At 41.6% G+C, this 23,819-nt stretch overlaps 1 protein-coding gene across 1 annotated transcript in view; it reads left to right on the top strand.

Moving 5' to 3' along the window:
• Positions 1-2,333: 2,333 nt before the first annotated feature.
• The window catches only part of TOP2B (DNA topoisomerase II beta), a 75,250-nt gene continuing 53,764 nt past the window's right edge, over positions 2,334-23,819 (top strand). Inside the window, exons 1-4 of the mRNA XM_075212354.1 lie at positions 2,334-2,877; positions 10,733-10,906; positions 11,851-11,941; positions 14,447-14,510. Of these exons, the coding sequence (XP_075068455.1) occupies positions 2,812-2,877; positions 10,733-10,906; positions 11,851-11,941; positions 14,447-14,510 (395 nt within the window). The 5' untranslated portion in view covers positions 2,334-2,811. The remainder of the gene's footprint in view (positions 2,878-10,732; positions 10,907-11,850; positions 11,942-14,446; positions 14,511-23,819) is intronic.

Raw genomic sequence — 23,819 nt, 5'->3', positions numbered from 1 at the left:
CAGACAAAGAGGTGAGAAGGCCCTGCTCGCAAGCTTACAATCTATTACTCTGTTCATGCTATAGGTACTACAGTTGTCATTTTGTACTCTTTCTGCTACCTGTATGCCAACTATAGTTTTGTGCTGCCTGCTATGACCCATGCCTGAAGCAGGGCAGTCTTACCAGCATTATAGGCCCCCGGGCAAAGCAGTGCACTCGGGCCCTACCTACACAATACTCACAGGAATAAAAATGTAAATTATCAATAAAATTAAGCTTATATTTATTGCTACCTCCAACAAAATGAGTGTTTAAACTTCAAAAAACATGCTGTACTGCAGAGATGAATCCACACAAACGTTTGGACAATATAACATGAGCCTTGAAGTTGAAAAACAAGAATTTCAACATAAAAATGGTACTCAGTTGGTAAATCATACAGATGGAGATGGCATAGTACAATATTACTATGAATGATTTATTACTAATCAAAACTTCAGCACAAATATTTGCAAAATTTCTTTGCAGAGAATTGTTTCAAAAAAAGGCTTAAAAAATTGTGTGTTGATTTTGATTTTGCTTATGAATGATTAGTACGTGTATGTTGTTTTCTTCAAGGTCAAAATATGTATTTGCTACAGCAAGAACGCATGTGCAAATAACAGCTGAGGTGATTGGTCCTCCTAAATGTTTTACTAAAGAGGGTTTGTAGGTTCTGATTAAATAACCCCGAACAATATACTGAAAAGTTAGCAAGCCTATGGGGCCCCTATGTTCGTGGGACCATGTTTTAAGACAGCTCTGGCCTGAACTTCATATTTCATCACTGGTGCCTATGTGATCCTGCTGTGTTCCTCTCTGCTCTGCAAAACTCCTTATAATCAGCAGCTGTTTGGTTATGAACTAGTTTGGTAGATCCACTTCTATTGGCTGGTGAATACGTACATAAGATAATATCATTGCTACAGTGCTGGTTCTTCAGCCAATCATCTGAGAGATTCAGTTATTTCCAACTACACCATCCTCAATTATCTACATTTTACTTTTATGCTGTTTATCTATAGCACTTTCTTTTACTTTATCCCCAAACTATAGTTTTCCACTATACTTCTACATTGCCTGTTCTCTGAATAATGCCATTTGTAATTCATGATCTCACTCTTATTTTCTGCTTCATCTTATTTTATAAATTCTCCTAAACACATGTTCTGTTGTCTATGTACTTTACAACATACCATGTAACATGGTTTTGGGTGGTGTTGTCAGGTCAGTCAGTTAGGAAGCTCAATACATGCCGAGCTCCCTCATTAGGGAAAATGACTGTGACAGACAGTTATTACAGTGTAGCACTGTCTGCCACTGAATGGCTGTAATTCGCTACACAGAGCAGCTGCTGCAGGGCCATAACTAGAGCTGTGCGATAGGGGCGACCGCCCAGGGCGCAACGCTGAAGGGGGACGCAGACTTTAGGTTCATTTGGTTAAAATTGAGGGCCAGGGGGCGGCATTTGTCTTTCTCGTCCCAGGCGCTAGAATTCTAAGTTACGGCTCTGAGCTGCTGGTATCAATGACAATACGTTCTCTAACACTGGTGCTTGAGACTAAGGTCCTAACTGGAAGGAAGCAGCATTTAGAAATGTTGACTACTTTTGGCATGGGAGAGCTGTGATGACATTAAGGAACTGTGTGTGTGGGTTGGGGGATATTAATTGGGTAGATGATAGTATAAAGTTTTTCTAGAAGCATTATGAGGCTCTATGGTGGTGCTATTAGTTTACATTGTAGGGCATGGGGATGTACTGTACATTATGACCATTAGGTGCCCTAGGATAGAAATTGTGCACATTGTTTTATTATACAATTGTTACATATTTGTTTTCACTATAATGCATACTGTTATACTAATGTATACTAGAAAGACTTTAAGCATATCCATGTCACCACAGAGTACATGCTTAACATTCACTTTAATGGCACAATAAATATCCTTTGCTGTCAGAACACGTCAGGTTTGTAGTTTTCCACTTTACTGTGCTGTGCGCTCTGCCCTAATGTAAACTTTTATTTAAGCCACGCGCGGCCCGTACTTGATAACAAGGATCACACTGAGAAACAAGACACAAACTGGCAGGTTACGTCCACGTTCTATTGATCACTGGCTGAATCTATTCCCAGGTTACTGTCCGTTCTACTGGCAGCACTCTCCACGCTCTACCATCTCACCATGCCTTGCCGCTGTGACGTCACGCTCTGTATCTTTCCCGTCCTCCCCTCTAGGTGTCGCCCTCCCCCACTCGATCATGACGTCAGGTTCTCGGGGCCACCCCATTGGCTGCCAACGTTCCCGGGCCCCCGTGTGTAACTGCGGAGAGCGGAAGCGGCGCTGTGTATTGTCTGCGGGAGGAAGAGGAGGGGGAACCGGGGGTCAGGTTCGCAGACCGAAGCTGGTGCTGTCCGTGCTCTTCACACGGTGCCTGCGTCATTGATGCACCCGGTGCACATGACGCGTCCTCGCCGGCCGCACTGTACCGGGAGGCTGTAGTACGGCTGCGCCGCCTTTTTATCCTGTTTTACCTTAATTTATTATACTGAGAGCCTGGCTCATTCCCGACCCCCGGAACTTAGCCACGGGGACTCTGGCAGCACTAGGCCACATCCCCGGTGCGACGTGTAAAGAGAGGCCCCAGGAGCAGCTCACTAATACTACATCTCTAATACCTTCTTCCTAACATTACATCTGCTGCTACTGGGGGAGGAGCCGGCTGCACAATAGCAGCTTCTTTTCTTTCATTTATTAATACGCGTTTACTGCAGTTCTCTGGGAGGAGGAAGATGTCTAAATTCACTGGAGGTGGAGGTGGAGCTGGAGGAGGAGGCACCGGGGGGCTCACCTGGGTGGTAAGTGCTGCAGGCCCTGGCATGTGGGGGTAACGGAATGCCCACGCTGGGGCAGGTCTTAGTACTCCACCATCTGATGGAGAATAGAAATGAATGATCAGACCTTTTTTTTTTTCTTTTTACACAGGGGTGATTATTGGGTTGGAACAATGGGGGATCTTGGCCATGATGTTTAGGGGACAGTGAGTGATAATTTGTAGATTTGCCTTGGACCATGTGGATTATAAAGTTTCAGATCAACTCTATTGGTAACATTGGAGTCTATAATAAGTCATGTAGATATGTAGAGCTGATGGATGTGAAAGGAATTAACTTAGAACATAGTCCTTTTGTTTAGTGGATGAGCAATATGTTAGATCAACATTTACCTGTTCTTGTGGTTTATTAAACCTGGTGTAACTGTCAGTTTACTTCTCTAAATGCTGTGTATATATAATATATATATATATATATATATGTATGTGTGTTTTTCTGGCGGTGGTATGGGTTATACACGTGTGTTGGGAAACATTGTTATGATCACAGATGATACCTTGTACTTTATCCTAGTTTTAACATTATTTGGAGCATGTTCTCAAAGCTTCCCTGCAGTATAGAGTACTATGTACTTAGTGAGTGCCGCCATAGAACTGCATTATGGTGTACGCTGCAGGCCACATTGAAATTGATGCAAAGTGAATGGTTGTTACAATGTCTTTTCTTTCTTTTTATGAAAAAAAACCAACCTACTTACAGGTCTTTTAGAATGCTATTTGAGTATAATATTGATTCATGCGTGTACTGCCCTTAATTTTAATGACTTTAATTTATTAACCATTAGTTATATATCTCATACATATTACAAACACAAGGAAAACACATTCCACAGATAGGGACTGTGATTGGCATTGAACCCTTGACCCCAATACTTTGATGCAGTGTGCTGTCCATATAAATAAAGACGTTGACTTGAGTCATATAAATCCTGTTAGTTACTAAATACTGTAGAGTTAAACCCTTACCTACTGGCAGCATTTTTGGACATACTTTTTCTGACAAAGAAATTTAATGTTGGATAATTTTCATCAATAAAAAATGAATGAAAAAGTATTGTTTTTTGTGTTATTTGATTTATTGGGTTCACTTTCTCTCTTTTTATGACTTAGTTGAAGAGCTGAACACAATTGTGCAGATATTCATAATACTAAGCGGTTTACAAACTTAAGTAGTAAAGTGGAGTTACAAATAGAAAGTATGGAAGGAACTTTTCAAATGCTGAGGAGGCTTAGTGACTTAAGTTAGTCTTTATAGAACATATGTCCACTGTTGCTTTCAAGTATCTTGCTAAGTTGTTTGCATATGCAGACTGGGTGTTGAGTCCCAATCAGTAAGTATAATTCATTCTGCGCTTTGGCCTTTTATATTACAATAATACTGTAAATTATAAGTCACCAAGGTGTTCCATTGAGATATATATATATATTATATATATATATATATATATATATATATATATATATATAGCCTGCTTACAAAGTCCATTTGCATCATGTGACTTATGTAAAATTTGTCATAATAACACACTTATTGAGTTATGCTTACTGTATACTTGTGGTCACCTGTGCTTGAAGAGGCAAATGACTGTGCAGTACCATAGGGGTGTGGAGACACAAGTCAACCACGTCCCTTACAGCATTCAAATTACACATATCTTTAAGTTATGCTTTTTGAGAGGTGTATCTTTGCGACCCATAGTCCAGGTGCAAACGTCAGAGTTGGCGATGGCCCAATCTTTGCGCCAAATGTATCTATACGTGAGATTTAAATTTGCATTAGTATTGCAAGTGCACAGATGCATTTTTGCGTGTACATAAGTTGCTTTTTACTCAAAATCATGGCCGTCACTTGTGCGTTGTATGATCTCTGGCATTATGCGTCTGCCTACAGTGTTAAAAATATACTGTACTGGTGTTTTGCTTGTTGCCATGCATATAGTGTGTGTCTGTGTGTGTGTAAAATTCTATATATACTCTTATTGCATATTTATATGTATAACATCATGTTTGGTCTTAGATCAGTGGGTAGTACTGCAATGAAAGTTCTCTTTTATGAGAATTCTGTTTCATCCTATGCATTTCACTGGTCGGTGAATGAGGCTGGAGCTGGCTTACAATGCCTATGTGAAAGAGCCTTTGGGAGCATCCCTGAGTTTAAGAAATAGTTAGATTCATAGTTGCCAATTCCGCTTATAATAAGCGGAATTGGGTTTGTTTGTTTTTTTTTATAGAGCGTTGCGGAGGTTTTCTGGTGGTTGCAGGTTTTTGGGCTTCAAAACACTCCACCCCCTCCCCCCCCCCCCTCCCCCAAAAACAACTTTATTGTCTTGTGTATAATAACGTTTCAGTGTAAAGGACGCTGCTGGTCTCAAGTGGGCGTGACCTCAGGTGTTTGTAGGTATACAGAGATAATGGGAGCTGCCTCGAGTTTACAGCTGCAAGACCAGCCTTCTGCCTAACAGCGCTGGTACTGCCTTGGGTACAATGACAACTAGTTACCGGCCGTCTCGCTGTGAAGATGTTTGTACCGAGGACCGGAAAGCAAGAGACCCGGGGTGAAGAAAAGGGCACCTGGAGAGAACTTTATATCCAAAATTCAGTCTGTTATCTGACCCCTCTTCCACTATAACGGCTGACGCCCCATTATTTCAGCCTGCCCATATTTCCCACCTATCTTCCGTAGGATCTCTTCCATTACACAGCCTATGCCCTGCAACCCCTCCTTCATCATCTGCCTCTTTTGCCCATCTTTCAGTAACCCATCCTTTGTGATGTCCCTGTCTTACCAACCTCCCTATCTTCTCTGCACCAGTTGTAATATCTAGCCCCAGTGCAACACACTTCAGTATCTACCTCCTCTCAAGTACATGTTTCAATACCTACCCCTTGTGGTGTCCCTGCCGCACCAGACTCACCATCTCCTGAGCTAATGCTAAAAACTGTCTCTGGTTGTACCAGTCTATCAACAACTACCTCCAGTACAACACAGATTTCAGAACCTGCCCTCCCTTGACAGCTCTGCCGCCTCCTGCCCATCTCGGCTTCAGCGTCCTCTCCTGCCTCACTTTTATCATTGTCTCTCATCCTGCACCTCTTCCAAAATCTGCATCTCCTTCTGAATGAGTGATATCCTCTGACTCTGACCTTCTTTCTGTCTTAGAAGATGAACCCATCATTTCTTTCAGCAAACTTCAGTGTTGGCCCCCCTGGGGGAACATGTCTGTGTTGTATGCAGTAGATATGGAGAGTATATATGTGACCAGACAGAATGATGTGTGCAGTTATGAGTGTAAAGCTAGGGATATATTGCAGTGTACAGAGAAAACAAACCCCTAAAGTGCAGCTATAACTCCTAAATCTTCATCTTTAGTTGCTGTAACTGCAGAGATTGCCGCAGATCCCATTACTATTAATATTATCTTGATATTTGTATCCTTAATAAGAAATAATTAAAGTTTGGCTTTTTGGGGGGCTTTTTAGGATTGTTTGGGCTTGTCTTTCACTTAGCGGTTGCTTGCTTTTCATTTCAGAGTTGGCAACCCTGGTTACGTTCAGTACATCTTTATTACAGTATACAGCGTTTCCAGGAACTTTTTAAGATTAGAATTCTGTTTGAAAAAGTACAGTTTTGGCTAATAATATACATATTCTAAACGAGTGATACCTGTAAACAATATCTGTTTAAAAGGTCAGTTCAGATAACATCAATTCAGTGTTCATTAGGAAACTATATTATAAAGAATAATGCACACTCTTACTGTAAACTAATGTAAGTATTAGAAGTGACCTTGTATTTTGCCTCAGACCTTTTTATGGTCATGGCATATGGTACAAGTCAGAAGTCACTAAGGAGTTCCATTTGCTACAATCCTGTTCCTTGTAGCTAGTAAGTTGTCCTTGCAGAGCTTGGTAGACAGATCTTCTTTTATGGAAATGTGGTTTGTTTTAGTTGTTCTTTTTACACTCTAATTTTTCACTGCACTATCTTTAGCAGCCACTGTTAAATTAAACAGTACTAGTCTTTAAAATCTATTTTTAGAAAAAAATATGTACATGACTGAAACAGGTCAGTGTTTTTACATACTTATGAATTTTAAGTAGAGCTGTGTACAAATACTATTACTATTGCAGTGCTGCTAGCTTCTAGGGTTTCCTTTTAAAATATACATTCCTTTTTGTTTTAATTTACCTTTCTGTTTGTGTGTTTTTTTTTTGAATACGTTGGTAAGTAACGGACTCCACAAGCAGGTGACAGTGTTCTCATTTTAGTGTTTTGGCCATTTGAGGATGTGTGCTCTCTGATGATTTTAAAGATGTTCTGGCAGAAATTCCACTCACTCTGATCAATACTTTAAAAATACATATATTTCTAACATGCATAGGTGTTTCATATCATTGAGCCTTTAATTTAGTATATTAGATTACAAATATTAAACAATTAGCTGTTAATAAAACAGTATCCATTGGATTTTAAATGTGACTTTTTTTAGTTTGTCACAGTCTTAGAATTATTTGTAATCTATTATTTGACCTTAGTTAAACTGTTGTATCTAAAATGTGTGTCTCTGGGACAATATTTGTCTAGAAATGTGGTAGAGATTACAGGTTATGGTATATTGAAGCACATCAAACACCTTGTCTGCTCATGCACACGACCTGGTCAAGGATTCTCAAGCAAAGTACTTACAAAGTTTAAAATTGTGTTATAACCGTGCTTGTGTCCTATGCTAAAAATGATCAGGAACAAAGTTATTGCCACAGCACTCCATTAACGTAGTTGATAGTCTTTCCATCTTTTCCTAGTAACAAAAACAAAAAAACAAAACAATATTTCAATTTATTATTGTACCACACTGTTAGCCGTTAAAACGGCTTCATAAATTTATTTGCTTTCAGTCAGTTGTTACCCAATCTCCCCCCTCAAATGGTGAATTTTGCAGTCCACGTTCTTAAGCTGATCCCTCATTGACTTGCGCCTGTGGTCAGAATTGGCATGTTCTAATTACTTGCGAAAGCGGGGGTTAGTGGTATGTCTACCATTTGGCTCCACCCATCGCCTACCGTCATGACTGCAATTGTAAGCAATACAACACCTTTGAAAAAAGGCTCGTAGTAGAAGATCTTGAGTGATCTTCACCGACAGTAACGCGGCCAATTGAATTTCCGATAGTATCCAAGATAATTGACGATGCTACAACTGTCCTAATTGACACACTGCAAATGTTGTCTGCTCTATCAAATCAAAAATATAATGCGTGTGAAGCAATTGCTTGTAGGTTTTTTTTTGTTGGGTATTTTTTTTTTTTTTTTTAACAATTCACACCTGATTGTACTTGTTTAGTATATTGATGTGGTTGTAGATAAAAAAAAGTGTTCATTTGGAAACATTAAAGGTGACTGTTACCAGGGGCAACCAGTATAAACAGTTTCTGTATCAGTGGCAGTCAGACAGTAGTTCTATGAAGTGTATCTATATAGAGACTGAACAGATAACATCCTATTTTGTAATATGGTTTTAAAGCACTTACTGAAAATTGATCGTGTTCTTTAAGTCCTAGGTCAGGCTACACATCTTCAATCCTTAATGGGTGAAAAGAGACTATAGTTTTGCAGACTTTTAACTAATTCCAGATGTGGCATTCACTTTTTTTTTTTTTTGTGCGTGTGAAATAATTTGGAATATTTAAAAATGTGGCCTGTTGGCATTTAAGGCATAGGGTTGTGCTGTCCATTTGGCTGCCCTAAGAGGCACATTTTATATTCTAATCCACCTCCAAAACTCCATTCTGTTTTATGGCCTTTTATGATGTTTCATCCCACAAGCATGTATTTGACACTTTGCATAACAAACTGTTTCATATAATTAAATCCTTTTAATTTGTATAAATGATAAATAAAAGCACATTTATGAGAATGATAAAAATTGCACTACCACCTCCCGCTCACACACCTCTCCTCTGCCATTTGGCAAGCTGAACTGAATGGCTCTGTATTGCCTAGATGCCACTCCATAGGAGATATTTTTCCAGTTTATGGCTGAAGGAAGAAGGCGGTTTGTAAAACTTCTGTAGGTGGTGTGCAGCTTTAACCTTGCCACACACAGCATGTGTGTAGCCAAATTGTACAGGATTCAATCATCTGACGCCTGGGTCAAGGAGCCGGATCATATTGTGAACATGTTGTACATTCTGAAGAAGATTGGACACACAGGCCATCAGATTTACAAAAATAATAGATTTCTGGTTGGATATGCCTGAGACACGCCAAGTGTTTTTTGCTAATAATGTTTTTTATGTATAGTGAGTAATTAGTGAGGGAGAGTTGTTATAAAGTTGGTACATTGGTTTAGGTATACGCAAAAAGTGAAGCACTCTTGTCTAAATTGGTTAAGTAAATAATTTAAAAGTTGACTTTATAGTGTTAAACTGTCTTACCATTCTGCGGGTAGGAGCAAGCTAAGACCTACCTTTTATACCTTAAATAATTTATAGTGCGGCTTAATATGATTTTTGGTAGAACTAGACAAATCCCAGAAGTCATATAGCCTAAAGAAAACTACTGCCGATGCCTAGCTTTTTTTTTTTTTAAAGTAATTAATGCAGATAAAAATGGATGTGTTCTTTAAGCTGGGTACACACTACACTACACTGTTTTCATCCAATAATCGGCTCAAACAGCCGATATACGACCGCTCGTTTAAAAATCGGGTCAGTGTGTGCAGTGACACGATGGTCGAAAGTCTGCCCAAATGGACGATTATCGTCTCATTTGGTTGGTCGTACCGTTTAATATTTTCAGTCCAATCTCGTTTCCGCTGTGCAGTGTGTATAAACTTCAGACCGACAACAGTGAGTACGAAATTAGTCATTGCTCACGAGAACATGGCTGTAAAAAGTCGCTAAAGGGACGTCCGCTCTTCCCTTTATCGTCCTAAACAAGGCTAGTGTGTATGCAGTCCATGGACCGAGCGATCAGATCATCGATCGCATGTAAAATCGCTCTGCATAAAAAGTTGGTCGAAATTTCTGTAGTGTGTACCCAGCTTTAGAAGAAGCTGCTGGCTACTGAATTTGTCTTGCTGGAATCTGATGTCTACATTATTTTGTTCACCCCTGGTTTAATATGCTAATTAGTGTTAGATATACACATCAGTATCTTATCTTGTTTGTTTACAGTTGATAGGGGTGTAAAATGTTTTTGCATCTAGGATTAGTATGTTTTCTCCCCAAGTTTATAGTGCCATCTATCTCCACTTCTGGTGGGGTGTGGGGGGGGGCGGGTATAGGGCTCTAGATGCACGCAAAATGTTGTTTTTTGGATCATGTTGTTATGACCCCTTTAAGTATTAAAATAAATAAACTGCTGTTGAGTGTTTTGCCACTGTTTTTAAATGTTGACATTTATAAATTGCAGAGGTGGAGAGATGCTAGCACATTGTAGAATATTAAATGATTTGGTTTGTCAAGAATATAAGAGGCACGTGGGGTAAAAGAGCAGACTGTTTTATTAGGGGAGAATTCAATTTCCCCCCCGAATTAGCGCGGTGTTAAAACAATTACCGTTATTACGGTAGTTTTAACCCGGCCTTCTGCTCGCTGCTCAGGGAGCTGCGAGCAAAAAGCCGGCGTTGAAACTACCGTAATAACGATAATTTAAGCGCATTAATACCGTAATAACGATAATAATGCCGCGTTACTTTTACCTGTAACGCGGCCAATTGAATTCCCCCCTTAAAGTGACTTTTATTTGTCTTCCAGATTTTGCATGTGCGACTGTGGACAATTGATTTCTTTATTGTTTTTTGTTTTTTTTGCACCCAGACCTTGTTTGATAACCAGAACAATGCAGCAAAAAAAGAGGAAGGTGAAAGCAATAACAAGAATGAGTCCTCTAAGAAGATGTCTGTAGAGAGAGTTTACCAAAAGAAGACTCAGCTTGAGCATATCCTCTTGCGACCTGATACATACATCGGATCAGTGGAGTCCATCACTCAGGTGCCTGCTCTGTTCTCTTTTTATTTTCTTTTTTTTTTTCTTTTTTTCTGCTGTTAAATGAAATTGAAAGGCTTAAAGGCTTTTTGTACCCAAAAGTTCATTTCTACCTCCTCTCCTCCCAACTGAAAAATGTCATGCTCTGCCCTGGTAAATTTTATATTTTTTTGGGTACAGAAGGGATTTTCTTTTGGTAGCTTAGTGGAGTAAAGGTATTTATATTGTAGGAAAACGTTTAGGCAAAATAGGACAAAAATTAGATGCACCCAATTCACAATAAGTAAATCAAAACTTAAAAAAACGAACAGACCAGCAATAGGAAAAATACAAAATTTAATAGAGAAAAAATAGAAAGATACATCACAATAGTATGCCCTGCCCTGCCCAGCACGGAGGAGGCGATGGTTGAATTTAAGATAGAGATACACTTTGCTTTGCGAGGTTCACATATTAAAGGGCTGTATGCTTATAGTGGGGTTGTTTAACATATTTTCTTCAAACTTAAGGAAATTGTAGGCATTGAAAGCCAGAAATATGTGTCTGTGAAGTATTTCGTTCTATGCAGAGGTTTTAGGTTAATAAGCTGCATTTTTAAGAGTATCACCACAACTGTCCACCGGTGCACTTAATTATCAAAGGTCCTCCACTTTTGGTTAACGAGACAGACCATATTAAAAGCTTAGTTTGACAAAGCAGAATGTTGTTTCCTTGACTTGCTGAATTGTTGTGCAAACATAAAAATCTATATATAATATAATATTTTTGGAACCAGCAAGTACAGAGATTGCATTGACCATGCCTTTAGCAAATTGCATTGTTTTACAGTAGTCTTTGTTTTTATACATGTGCGTGAACAATGCTAAGCAGTTCAATGCATTGTAATTCCGTTATGGAATTAGTGTAGAAATGTTGTATTTTCTTTTAATTATGTGTATCTTTATATTTAGGCAATGTGGGTTTTTGATGAAGATGTTGGAATGAATTGCCGTGACATTACTTATGTGCCAGGATTATATAAAATATTTGATGAAATTCTGGGTAAGTTATGTATATAAAATTGTGCATCAGACTTTCCTGTTTTATGTCTACTTGTAACATCTCTAAAAATTAGTAACTTTTAATGAACGGTTGTAAAATTACCTATTGTATTCTATTCACATACCTTAAACTCATAAAATTGCATGTGATCAGCTGTTTTTGCATGTTTGTTCCTGTGCATCAGATCATGGAAACAATCGAAGTACAGACGTGGTTTTTCACCATTATATGTTGTAGAACTCTGCTGAGTATAATGAGGTGATACTTCAATTATTGTCTTATAATATTTGCATAAACACTTAGTGGTACTGTACTTGTAGATTGCAGCAGGTGTCATTCTGAATGAAAGTCATTAGCTGCTAATTTCTTCTCAACAGTATTAATCAATACTGTTTTACTAGCTATCCTCTGCAACCTCTTCCTTTTCTCAAACTCTGCTATCCCTGACAGCTGCTAGTACCATGGGGAGAGGGTGTCATTCTTCCCTCTGCCTTCATAATTTACAGTCTCGGCAATTACGATGGAGATAGCTGTTTTTGACTGGCAATCACAAGGAAGTCAGGACTAACAGCATGTTAATGACTAGTATAGATAGTGGCTTGATGAGCTTTTGCGTCCTCACAATGGTCGATGTTTGGTAATGGCTCTTCGGTAGAAAATGTCGTTTTTTTTTTTTTTGTTTTTTTTTTAAGCCAATGAAAGTATTTACATCTTCTTATTTTGGCTGCATATACTTTTTTACTGGTTGAAACATCATAAAACCCGATACGTTACTCACTTATACAATGAACATGTCAGACTTGTGTTCCATAAAAACTTTAGTGCCAGAGTTTTAGACCAGTGTTTTACCTGTTAGTTCTCTGCCCCCTGTGTGTGAAATCACAGCACATCCGGATTTGTGATTGCTGATTTGTAAGTGGAGTGAGACTGGCTGAGAAAGAAGGGAATAATTTTCACTCTGTCACTAGCTGTCATTCCACTTGCTGTAGTGGGAAAGGGATTGTAAATGTAAAAAAGAAAATAAAACAAATATACTATCTAGCTGACACTGTGACATAAGCATATTGTCTTTAAGGGTGCGATTGAGGAGGTCCTCGCGTTAAGAGGATGTTCAAGCTGAAAGAAAGTGGCCTATGCATGTAAATCTGAATTTAATTAGAGCTTGGCAATTTATTTATTTATTTCCTTAAAAAAAAAAAAGCAAATCATTTTTAGATATCTTGGGGGACACAGGCTTTGGTAATGGAGTTGAAATTCACCCACAGGTAGGTCATTTCACCAAAAGTAACAGGCTTTTCTTACACCTATTAGTCCTCCATTACTGCCTGGGAGATGGGATTTTTATGTGGCCTGGGGTCTGGATGTCTGCTGCAGGCCTTTGTCATTAGTGAATTTGCACTTTAACCTCCGCCCACTTTCTCCAAAAAATAAAATGTAGACCTATAGTCCCTTTTTATCCCCTTTTTCATTAAACATTTTCTTATATGGTTATGAAAAACCTTGAGTCAAGTAGCCAGTGCACCTAAATAAATAAAGTTCACAGCCGGTGCCTAGCATTTCAGTTATTTCTGTTCGTCAGTGGATGCGCATATTTCCTGTCTTAAAGGATCTTGCGGATTCATGTATTCTATCTTTTTGTATTCCACCCCACCACTAAAGTTGTGTTCTGCCACTTTTACAGCATAACCGTTTATAATGAGGGGGCTACACTCTCTTGTCCCAGGACTGCTGGACAGTTGGTGCTTTTAGGCCGTGTGACTCTTATTGTTACCTCCTGCTATTGTCTCCACCACTGTCTGGAGCAGTGGGAGGCCTTTTTTATTTGTCTCATAAGGAAGACTCTTCACAGGTGTCTTTCTATATATGGTAGGAAAGAAAATGGCTTTTGCTTGAATCTTTTCTGTAGCCATGCATACCCCAACATAATGTATTACAATGACTGTAACAAAGTGTTATTCTACAGTATTGGTCTAACAGATACATGTATAATATTCATACAGCAAGAATGTACCCAGCTGCTTTTAATATGCTAAGGTCTATTGGAGAACTTCAGGTTGTGTCATTATTCTGTTTTTGTCCGATAATGCCCTTATATAATCCAAAAGCCTCTTGCCAAGTTGTGTGTTAATCATTTTGCCTTGGGGGCATGACCTAGTGGCAGGGAGAAAGTCTCTTATTGGGCAGACAAATGGGAGCCAGTGTCCATCCCATTAGTTAGATACAGACTGATAGCATAAAACCATGTCTAGCATTTACATTCCCTTGTGCTAGACACAAGTAAATTTGTTTATGCGAATAGAGTACTTTTAATATGCTCATGTAAGCATAGTGAAGCCTTCACCAAAATAAAATATAATTTATGACCCAACTTACTATAGCTCTAAGGTATTTAGACATGTTATAACTGTATTACTAGTAAGTGATAACATAGCTATTAATGAATAGTATTTTCTATGTGCTTATTTTCTTGGTTCTCTTTAAACTACTTTTTTTTTCATTTTTCAGTCAATGCAGCCGACAATAAGCAAAGGGATAAAAACATGAGCTGCATTAAAATTTCTATTGATCCGTAAGTACAAAAAATATTTCAATTTCATATTGTGGTTAATTGTATTTCTCAGTGTTTTTTCATAATGCCTTATTTTAGTTTTCTTTCTTTTCTTCCTAGAAGAGAATATGATAAAATTAGATATGAGCAAAATTTTCAAAACTGTTCTGCAAATTATTCTCATTTGGCTGTGAAGTTTGCCCTAATTGTTCCCAGAACTACCCCAAACACGCCACAGCTAAATTAATTTACTGTCCTCATCCCAGCTCAATTCATAGACTATTCTGCAAAATGTGAATTTACAAAATATTTTGCTAGAATGGCTTTCTGTGGAATGGCCAGGAAAAGTAGATCTCCAAGTTTGTATCGTCAGAACTTTGCACCCTTGCAAAATAAAATAAAGTCACAGAAGTGGCATTTAATTATATTTTCTATATCACAGTGGGCCCACTAGAGGACCATAGTCTCCAATAGGATCATGACACTTTAAATAAATTTATTGTGTTTAAGCTCCTCCTTTCACCACCTCCTGCTTTTGATGCGTTAGTCATCCAGGAGGATCCCTTCACTATATAGCGCAGGTTTAATTTAGTTGCTGTCAGCCTCCATCGGCCAATGGGAATAATTACAGATCTTAGACTGGAGGGGCTTCATCAGTGACGTCTTATATATGTTTAATATGTCATTCTGATTTGCCAGGGAATAGTCAAGTATGGACACCGTATACACAGCCTGCAAGTATGACAGCCGACTGCTGCATACGTCTGCCATTTCTCCGTCATCCAATCTGAGGGACACTGCTACCATGGGGTTGTATTGAGGGTGCATGGAGTTGGCACCTAAATAGTTAACTAACTGCTGCTGACTTCTCCCCTCTGCAACCCCTGCTAGCCTCTGTTTAATTTAAGTGCCCAAGGAGTTGGGCTGCTGTTTAATTGTGCTTTCCTATTTTAGATTAGTATGTTTATTTTATTTTTATTTTCCTTTACTTGGAGTACATGCTACACGGATACTGGTGCTGTGTGCTACCTGTTATCGTTAAGGTCAGTGGTCCGGACGGACGAAGATTTTTTTTCTCTACTGCCAATGCAGACAGACTTTGGGCTTGTTTTTAGGGTGACAGTAGCCGCTCGCTGTGGCACTGTCACCGCTGCTACTCCGGGACCGGCGCTGCTGACAGGCAGAGAGCGCATAGTCAGGAGGCAGCTGGACATGTTGGGAGATGCCATGTTTCCCGCTAAGGCGGAGGGGTAACCTGGATCCCTGGTCGCAGGACCAGTCCACAGCAGTGCCTGACTAGGCCAGATGGCAGAAGTGCTGGGCACGTTTATAATTCTCTGGACCGCATTCGGATGACACGGATGGTGTGTATCGTGCTGCAGTCGTCTGTCAGTAAGAGCCTTGGCAGGAAGAGCCGATGGAGGCTTTCCTCCTGCTAGGTGGTATGTGCCAGGAGAGTAAAATCTCCCGCGAATGCAGAAGATGACGGAGGTTCCTCAAGTGGCTCTGTGAGGAGAAAGAAGTGTACTGTTGGTGACTACTTCTTTGCTTACCCTGGCACCCAGTTAAGTGTAATTTTCTTAGTTGTTAATCTGTGAGACACACGCAGTCAAGCTGTTAAGTTTATTTTCCCCATCTGTGGGTTAAATTTTAGGGTATACTCAGTTGTATACATATTTGTTATAAAGTATAAAGAGAGTAAAGCAAATAAGTAAGAGATAGTTATTTAACTGCCGGACGCCTTTTTTTGTGGTTGAGATCTTGGCGATCTCCGTCTACTTTAGCAGAGGGGGTTACTAACCCAGTTTCAACGGTTAATATGGGGGCGACAACCCATGTTTTTTCTCTGTCCCCTCAGGCTTATCAAGGGGAGCCAGCCTGGTCTTCTTCCTTGGGGAGAAGACTAGACTGTTTAAATCGCTTCCTGGATTCCGATGGGCTAAATTATCCCATGCTCTGTTTGCGGCCTCTGGCTCAGAGGGGTCCTCTGAGGAAGAAGGGGAGCTTTTAGAGGATTCTCACTCCATCCAGTAGGGTGACTGGGAGGACAATGTCAGAAACCAAGGGGTACTGGACCTGGTGTTGGCTGTACGTCAGGCCTTGGACTTGGTGGGAGCAGAGCAGCTCAGTTCAAGGTCTTTTTAAACGGAAAAAAACAAAGACCGTGTGTTTTGCTTCCTCTTCAGAGCTGTCGGAGATTGCGGAGTTCGATTGGAAAGCTCCGGACCGGAAATTCTCTTTCCCTCGCAAGCTCCTTCAGCTTTATCCACTGCAGGAGCAGGATGCCTTGCGCTGGGAGCAGATTCCCAAGGTGGATACGCCAGTGGCTATGTTAGCCTGTCATACTACGTTGCAGGTTCAAAGCTCGGCGACCTTACAGAACCCCACAGCTATGAAGACTGAGAGTTTTCAGCAGCGGGCTCTTCATTCCGGCCCATGTTCTCTTCTGTGTGGATAGCTTGAGCTATGGAAACCTGGGCTGACCAATTGGCTGCAGGTTTGCAGGATTCTAATCTTCTTTCTTTAGTTCTCCATTTGAAAGAAGCCTCGGGCTATCTTTAGAAAATGGACGCAGGGTCCAGGAAGTTGCTGGAGGCCTTGCCTTACTCAGGGTCTGTCTTATTTGGTCCAGAAGTAGACACTATGATTTCCCAGTCCACTGGCGGAAATAGTAATTTTCTGCCGGTGAATGCTCCTAGGACTACCCAGGTTCAGTTCCTTTCTGCAGTCCTTTTCGAGGCCACACCTCTGGTCAGGGATCAGTCGTCGGTGAGAGGTGGACCTTTTTTGTCCCAAGGGAAGTCTCACAGGGGTAGGGGGGGGGTTCCTTTCCTTTCCCAGCAGTAGCCTGACTTCGAAGATCCTGGATGAGTCCCCGGCATGACTGGAACATCGGTCTCCTTGTGGGTGGGGGGCCGTCTGCAACTCTTCGGAGACCAGTGGGCAGTGTCTTCACGAGACAGCTGGATTTTGGGGATCATATCCAGAGGATACGTGATAGACCTTTTGGGTCCGGCTCCCAAACGGTTCTTCTCAACCTTTCTTCCTTGTGATCCTCTGAAATGAAGGTCCTTGACTCGGGCCGTCGATTTTCTTCTTTCAGCAGGAGTCGTCTGCCGAATTCCAGATTCCCAGAAGGGTCACGGATTTTATTCAAATCTATTCCTGGTTCCAAAACAGGATGGGTCATTTCATCCAGTCTTTAAACCTCAAGGGACTCAACCAGCATTTGCGGGTGGACAAGTTCCACCCAGCAGGAGACAAGCTTCCGATCAATGACCTAGAACTGGGATCTTGACATTTCCACTTGTTTTAGCTGGTTCTTCTGGTATTGGTGCATCCACTCATTCTCATAAAGGTAAAAAGAGAAGGAATCTGATTGCTTGTGGTTGCCCCATACCGGCCAAGACAGTCATAGTACTCTGACTTTTTTTAAGATGTCTGGTGTCTATTGAGGTGTATTCCCCTACAAAAGGATCTGTTGTCTCTGTGGGAGTTCTATCATCAGAGCTTTGCGTGATTTGCTGTAACGGTGTGGCAGTCAGAAGCCATTAGTCTTAAGACAAACTGTTTCTTTGATAGTGTTATATCATGCACAGAGCCAGGGCCGCACTGGGACTAAAAATCAGCCCTGGCATTTAAAGTACACAGGCCCACCTCAGTTCCAGCAGGAAAGAAACTATGTGCCACCGCGCAGCGGCGTCACCGAATAGGGCATGGCCACATTGTGGTGTGGGTGGGGCCAACATGGGGCATTGATACATACATTATAATAAAACATAACATTTATCACACCCTCCCAGCCACATCACGCCACCCCCCCATGCACATTATGACACCCCCAGCCCACTGTACTTATCTATGCTTCTGGTGCTGCTGACATCCATAAGGGTGGGAACTTCCTGTAGAGTGAGCAGGGAAGCTCTTTGTCTCACAAGATTAATACATCTCATGAGCTCTTAGGCTTGCTCTGCAGGCTGTGTCCTGTCTGGGACTGGGAGCAACTATCAGATTCTTCCTGCTGACCAGAACTGTATTAAGGCTCGAGGGGCCCTAGGCGCTTAAGACAGGGGGGCTCCTATGATGTAGTATGGTTATTAGACACATTTTCGAAAAATAGACTGGCAATACTGTGAGCACTACTGTTAGGTGCACACAGTTCTGCCTTCACAAGCAGTACAGTGTGAAGCAGGACATATCTCCCAACTGTCCTTGAAGTCAGACCAAATCCTGACTAAGTGGGGCAGTCACCTACCAAATTCAGGACAGTTGGCAGACTGTCCTTGTCCCTCCTATCTGTCTTATCACTTTCACCACTTGTGGCTGCTGGTGTCTTTAGATCAGTTGCTGCTTGTCCTGGAATGTTGGGGGTCATATTTGAAAAAATAAATAAAAATTAATACATTAAATTTAGAAAACTCCAACCAGCCCTGGTGTTAAATCAATACAGCACCTACATTTTAAAATTAGGCCTCCCTCCAGCCCCAACATTAAAATAATAGTATTCACATTTGATAAATAACATCTATTTCCCTCCCTCCAAACAACTTCAGCAAGAAATTAAACATACACTGCCCTCCCCCTCCCCCCCCCCCCACACACACTATAGTCATACCCTGTCACACAAACAGATTTTTGATAGCTGTGTTTTTCCAGAAATGGCTAACATCCTACGGCTTTTTTTTTCTTTCTTCTTTTTGCAGTGCGTGACACTTTTGAGACCATTGCTCGGCTCTCCTCTGGTCCCTGTGGGGGTTTTTTCTGGGGGCGGGGTCACAAGGATAGTGTCTTTCTTTGTACACACTTTCCATCTAAATTGATGATTTCTAAATCAGGACCCTGTGATTCCAGCTTTTCGTCTGAATCATTCTTAAGACACTGTCCCAGAGTAAAGACACATTCTATCAGATTAGTGGGCGGAGCTTCGGCTGAGCAGCTGTCGGACAGCCACATTGTCCTAGGTGCATACGTTTACAACTTTTATGTTTTTGTGACCCAAGGATGGCCATTTTGGCATTTAGATGCTGTACAACTCAATTCTGTCTGTGTACCCACTCAAAGTTGCAGCTTTAAGATGTTCCTATGTTCCAGTGTCCCCCAAGAGGATGATAGAGAAAACGGGATTTTTATACTTGTGATAAATCCCTTTCTGGTTTTTTTTGTTTTTTTTTCTTGGTTTTTCATTTCTCTTTGGTTTTGCTCTGTGGGGCTTGGTGAAAAAGATAACCATTCCCTCCAGGATGGGGGAGTAGCTTACACACACTGGGGCATATTCACTTAGGTACCCGGTACCGCAACATCACGGATTTCGAAATCTGCAATGTTGCAGTACTGTAATGACGCTTTATACGCGCAGCCGTGAATCTTAATTGAATATGCTTCACTGAATTTAAAGTGCAAAGGTGCTAATGGAGACTCTGTAACCCCATTCATTGACCACCAATGGATTCATAGGATTTTTATATGTATGTTAAATTCTTTCTGTTTCTCTTTCATCCAGTCTGGGGAACACTGCTTACCATGGGTTGTGGAGGGGAGCTCGGGAGTTGGCACCTAGCTAGTTAACTTTAGCATTGCTGACAGACCCCTTCCCTCTACAATCCCCCTGCCTCTTCCTCTTTCTGTCTGTTTTTTTTTAGGTGCCCAAAGGAGTTGGGCTGCTATTTTAGTGCTAGTGATCATTTATTAATTCATTAATTTATATTTAATTTTTATTTTCTTAAACTTTTAATTTTTTAACTACAGAGACTTTTTTATTTTGAAGGCAGACCTGGGAGTGTGTTCTAACATAGAGAGCACACTCCCAGCCCGCAGCGCAGACGCGGCTCTGTCAGAGGAGAGCTGAGGGCTCTCACTGGCACAGCTTTGGGTGTCTGGAACAGAGTGACAAGCGGTCTCACCGGACCGCTGTCACTCTCAAAGCCTCCCCGATAACCGGCGCTGCCACTGCAGGCATAGAGCGCCGGTTATCGGATAAAAAGAAATGCCGGCGGCCATCTTGGATTGAACCTCCGGTGTAAGACAGCCGGCAAGATGGGGGCTATACCAAGATCCCCCCTCAGTAATAGGAGGGGGCATCGGGGTCAGAACCGCTGCAGGAGACCTCAATCTTTTCGAGGTCTCCATTACTCTATTTATTATTTATTTTTCTTTAAAAAAAAAAAAAAAAAAAGAGAAATGGAGACAGAATATGGAAGAGGGGGAGTTAAAATTATATAGAACTCCCTTGCTCTTCAATTTATGGGCAGTATTCCGGTCTTCTGGAGCATAAGAAGCCCGGGAACAGAGACTGCCTTGTGGGAGCAAGCATCAGGACATGGCTGGTGGACTTCTCTCCTGTGTTTGGCCTTTTGGCTAAGTATTTTTTTTTATTATTAAGCATCTATAAAAACTGTATTGCTTTACTGACAAAGTGGGGCTAGTATGGGTAATATTATAGTACTCTTGCCAAAACGCAAATAACATTGTTTATTTCAAGGAACAACTGCAACTTTTACTGTAGATTAGTTGATTACTTGTTTTTTTCTCTCTGTCTCCTTCAAGTCAATGGTGTGCTTGTGACGCTTTCCTTTGTAAAATGTGAGATAAAGGAAAAGGTCCTATGGGAAAAATATTTTACCTGTTTATAAATGCAAGGTTTACTTACCACAGTCAGTTTACTCTTTAGCTCAGCTTCTCACTAAATCTACTTAGTTATTGACAAGCTCAGCAACACTTTCTTCTATATTGGATAAGGTGGGGAGTCCTGCTGCGGGGAATGGCTGTAGCAGGCCCTTCTCTTTTTCACAACGGATCAGACACATGTCTCGACAAGCTAGACCAGTTTCTGAATTCCCATATTTGGCCCCTACTAAAAGGAAATCTGATAGATCCGCAAATCCTTTTCTGAGAAAGGGAAACAAAATTTAATCCTGAGCAGGTTCATGTGTGTAATCCGGAAGAAACTGCCAGATATCAGGCCATTGATGATTGCTATTAATGGTAAAGCAGGCCTTGGACCTCCCAGAGTCAGAGGATCCTAGTCCTAGAAACAGAAGTCTCGTTAAGAAGGCCAGAAGAAAGGTTATTTGTTTACCTCTGTTGGTGGAATGGCACAATGTTGCTGAGAGAATATAGAAACAACATTGATTTAAAGGTTTCTATTCCAGAATATTCTCTTCCTTATATCTATTACAGGAAGAGGATCTGGCTCACGGGGAAGGAATCCCTAGGGTGGATACTCCTGTAGCCCGTATAGCCCACCATGCTACCTTGCCGGTCCTGGACACTGCAACACTGCAGAACAGACTAACCGCAGAATTGAAGCTCAGAAAAAAATCTATATTGTAACAGCGGGTTCTTCCTTTAGACCCACATTTGCTTCGGCTAGGGTCCCTAGAACCATGGAAGCATGGACAGAGCAGCTGGCTGAGGCCTTGCAGAACTCATAATTGCTTCCCCGGCCTTTACATTCCTCTATTCAGGCTTCAAAAATTTCAGCAAAACGAATCTTATGGCTGAGATCCTGGAAGCCTGATTCAGAATCTAAGAAATCCCTAGAAACTATTCCTTTTTTAACATCAGGTTGGTTCGGCTTGGAATTACAGGGTTTGATTTCTCAGTAAACAGGCGCCAGGAGAACACCTTTTTGCCAGTGAATGTGGGTAGAGCCCGCCTCCCGCATTTCAGCTCCTTTAGGCATTCCTCTCGGGGGACCTCCTTTCCTAGGGGCCAGTCATCCTGCGTCAGACCACTCAAATTCTAGAACCTTCTCAGTCAGAGGTAGACCCTCTTTCTCAGCTTCATGTCAGGCCTCCAAGGTTCAGGAGAAGCCTGCACTCTGACTGCCATTCTGCCCACCAGGAGGTGGCGAGAGGGGGGGCCTGTCTCTATTCTAGAACAGGGGACAGCGTCTTCTCAGGATCCCTGGGTTCGGGGCAGTATATCTAGGAGATACAGGATAGATCTCTTGGGTCCTGTTCCGCATGGTCTCTTTGTAACCCTGCTAGCTCGAGTTCCACAAAGTGGGCGGGTAATATAAAATTGGATCGCCTCTCTTCTTTCAGCATGAGTTATTTGCAGGGTCCCAGTAATCCAGAAAGGGAAAAGCTTTATTCAAACCCTTTTTCTTGTCAAGAAGCTGAACGGTTCCTTTCGACCCATCTTAAATTTAAAGAACCTAAATATCCACTTAAAAGTGGGTAAAATTCGGATGGAGTCCCTGAGGTCAGTAATAAACGGTTTGGAAAAGAATCAGTTTATGGCCTCCATAGACATAAAGAACGCATACCTCCACGCTCCTGTCTGGAACGGTCATCAATCTCTCCTGAGATTCAGAGTGGGGGCCTTTCACTATCATTTCAGGGCTCTTCCCTTCGGCCTCTCCTTGGCTCCAGGGATTTTTCACAAGGAGGAACGAGAATGTCGGTAATGGCAGCTTGTCTTAATTCAAGGGGAGTTCAGGACGTGCCTTACTTAGACGATCTTATCATAAGATCCGCCTCAGAGTTTTGCTTGCAACATCACATGTCCTTCACATAGCTTTCCTCAAGAGCCATGGGTGTTTAATACACTCAAGGAAATCCCAGGTGATTCCGCGCCAACGCAGGATCTTCCTGGGACTCGGCATGGACACCAAACAGCAGAAAGTGTTTCTGCCAGAAGAGATCAGGTCGGTTTAGAGGATAACATCGCAGGTCCTGTCCTCTCCCAGTCCTTCAATACACTTGTGCATGCGTCTCCAAGGGAAGATGTTGGTCTCCTTCGAAACGGTCCCCTTCGGTCGTGCTTATTCCCGGTGCTTGTAGTGGGACCTCTTCACAGGAGGGTCGGGATCCCACCTACAATTGGAGCGCAAGAAGTTCTCTGTCTCCGGATGCGAGCAATTCAGACACCAGCCTGAAGGGTTGGGGCGGTATCCCTTTATCTCTGGCTCCAGGGTCAGTCCAGGAGTCCTCTCTATCCATCAACTTATTAGAGATGAAGGCAATCCTTTTGGCCCTTCGGGGGGCCCGAACCTTCTCCAGGGTCATCTTCTCAGAGTTCAGTCCGTCATGCCATGGCTGTGACATAGGTCAACAAACAAGGAGGAACGAGAAGAGCAACGGCAATGCGGGTATCGGCTCAGATATTCGCTTGGGCGGAACAATGTGTTCCAGCAATCTCGGCTGTGTGCATTTCAGAAATAAAGAACTAGGAGGCCGATTATTCAGTCGCAATGCGATGATGCCAGGGGAGTGGTCCCTCCATCCGGAAGCTTTTCAGTCTCTGGTTCAGAGGTGGGGGCTACCAGATATAGATATCATGGCCTCCATACTCGTCAGGAAGTTTCCCAGGTTTTGCGCAACTCCC

This window comes from Mixophyes fleayi, chromosome 5, assembly GCF_038048845.1.
Source record: "Mixophyes fleayi isolate aMixFle1 chromosome 5, aMixFle1.hap1, whole genome shotgun sequence".
NCBI classification, from domain to species: domain Eukaryota; kingdom Metazoa; phylum Chordata; class Amphibia; order Anura; family Limnodynastidae; genus Mixophyes; species Mixophyes fleayi.
Note: the sequence above shows the minus strand (reverse complement) of the source record. Positions and strands in the feature narration are given on the sequence as shown.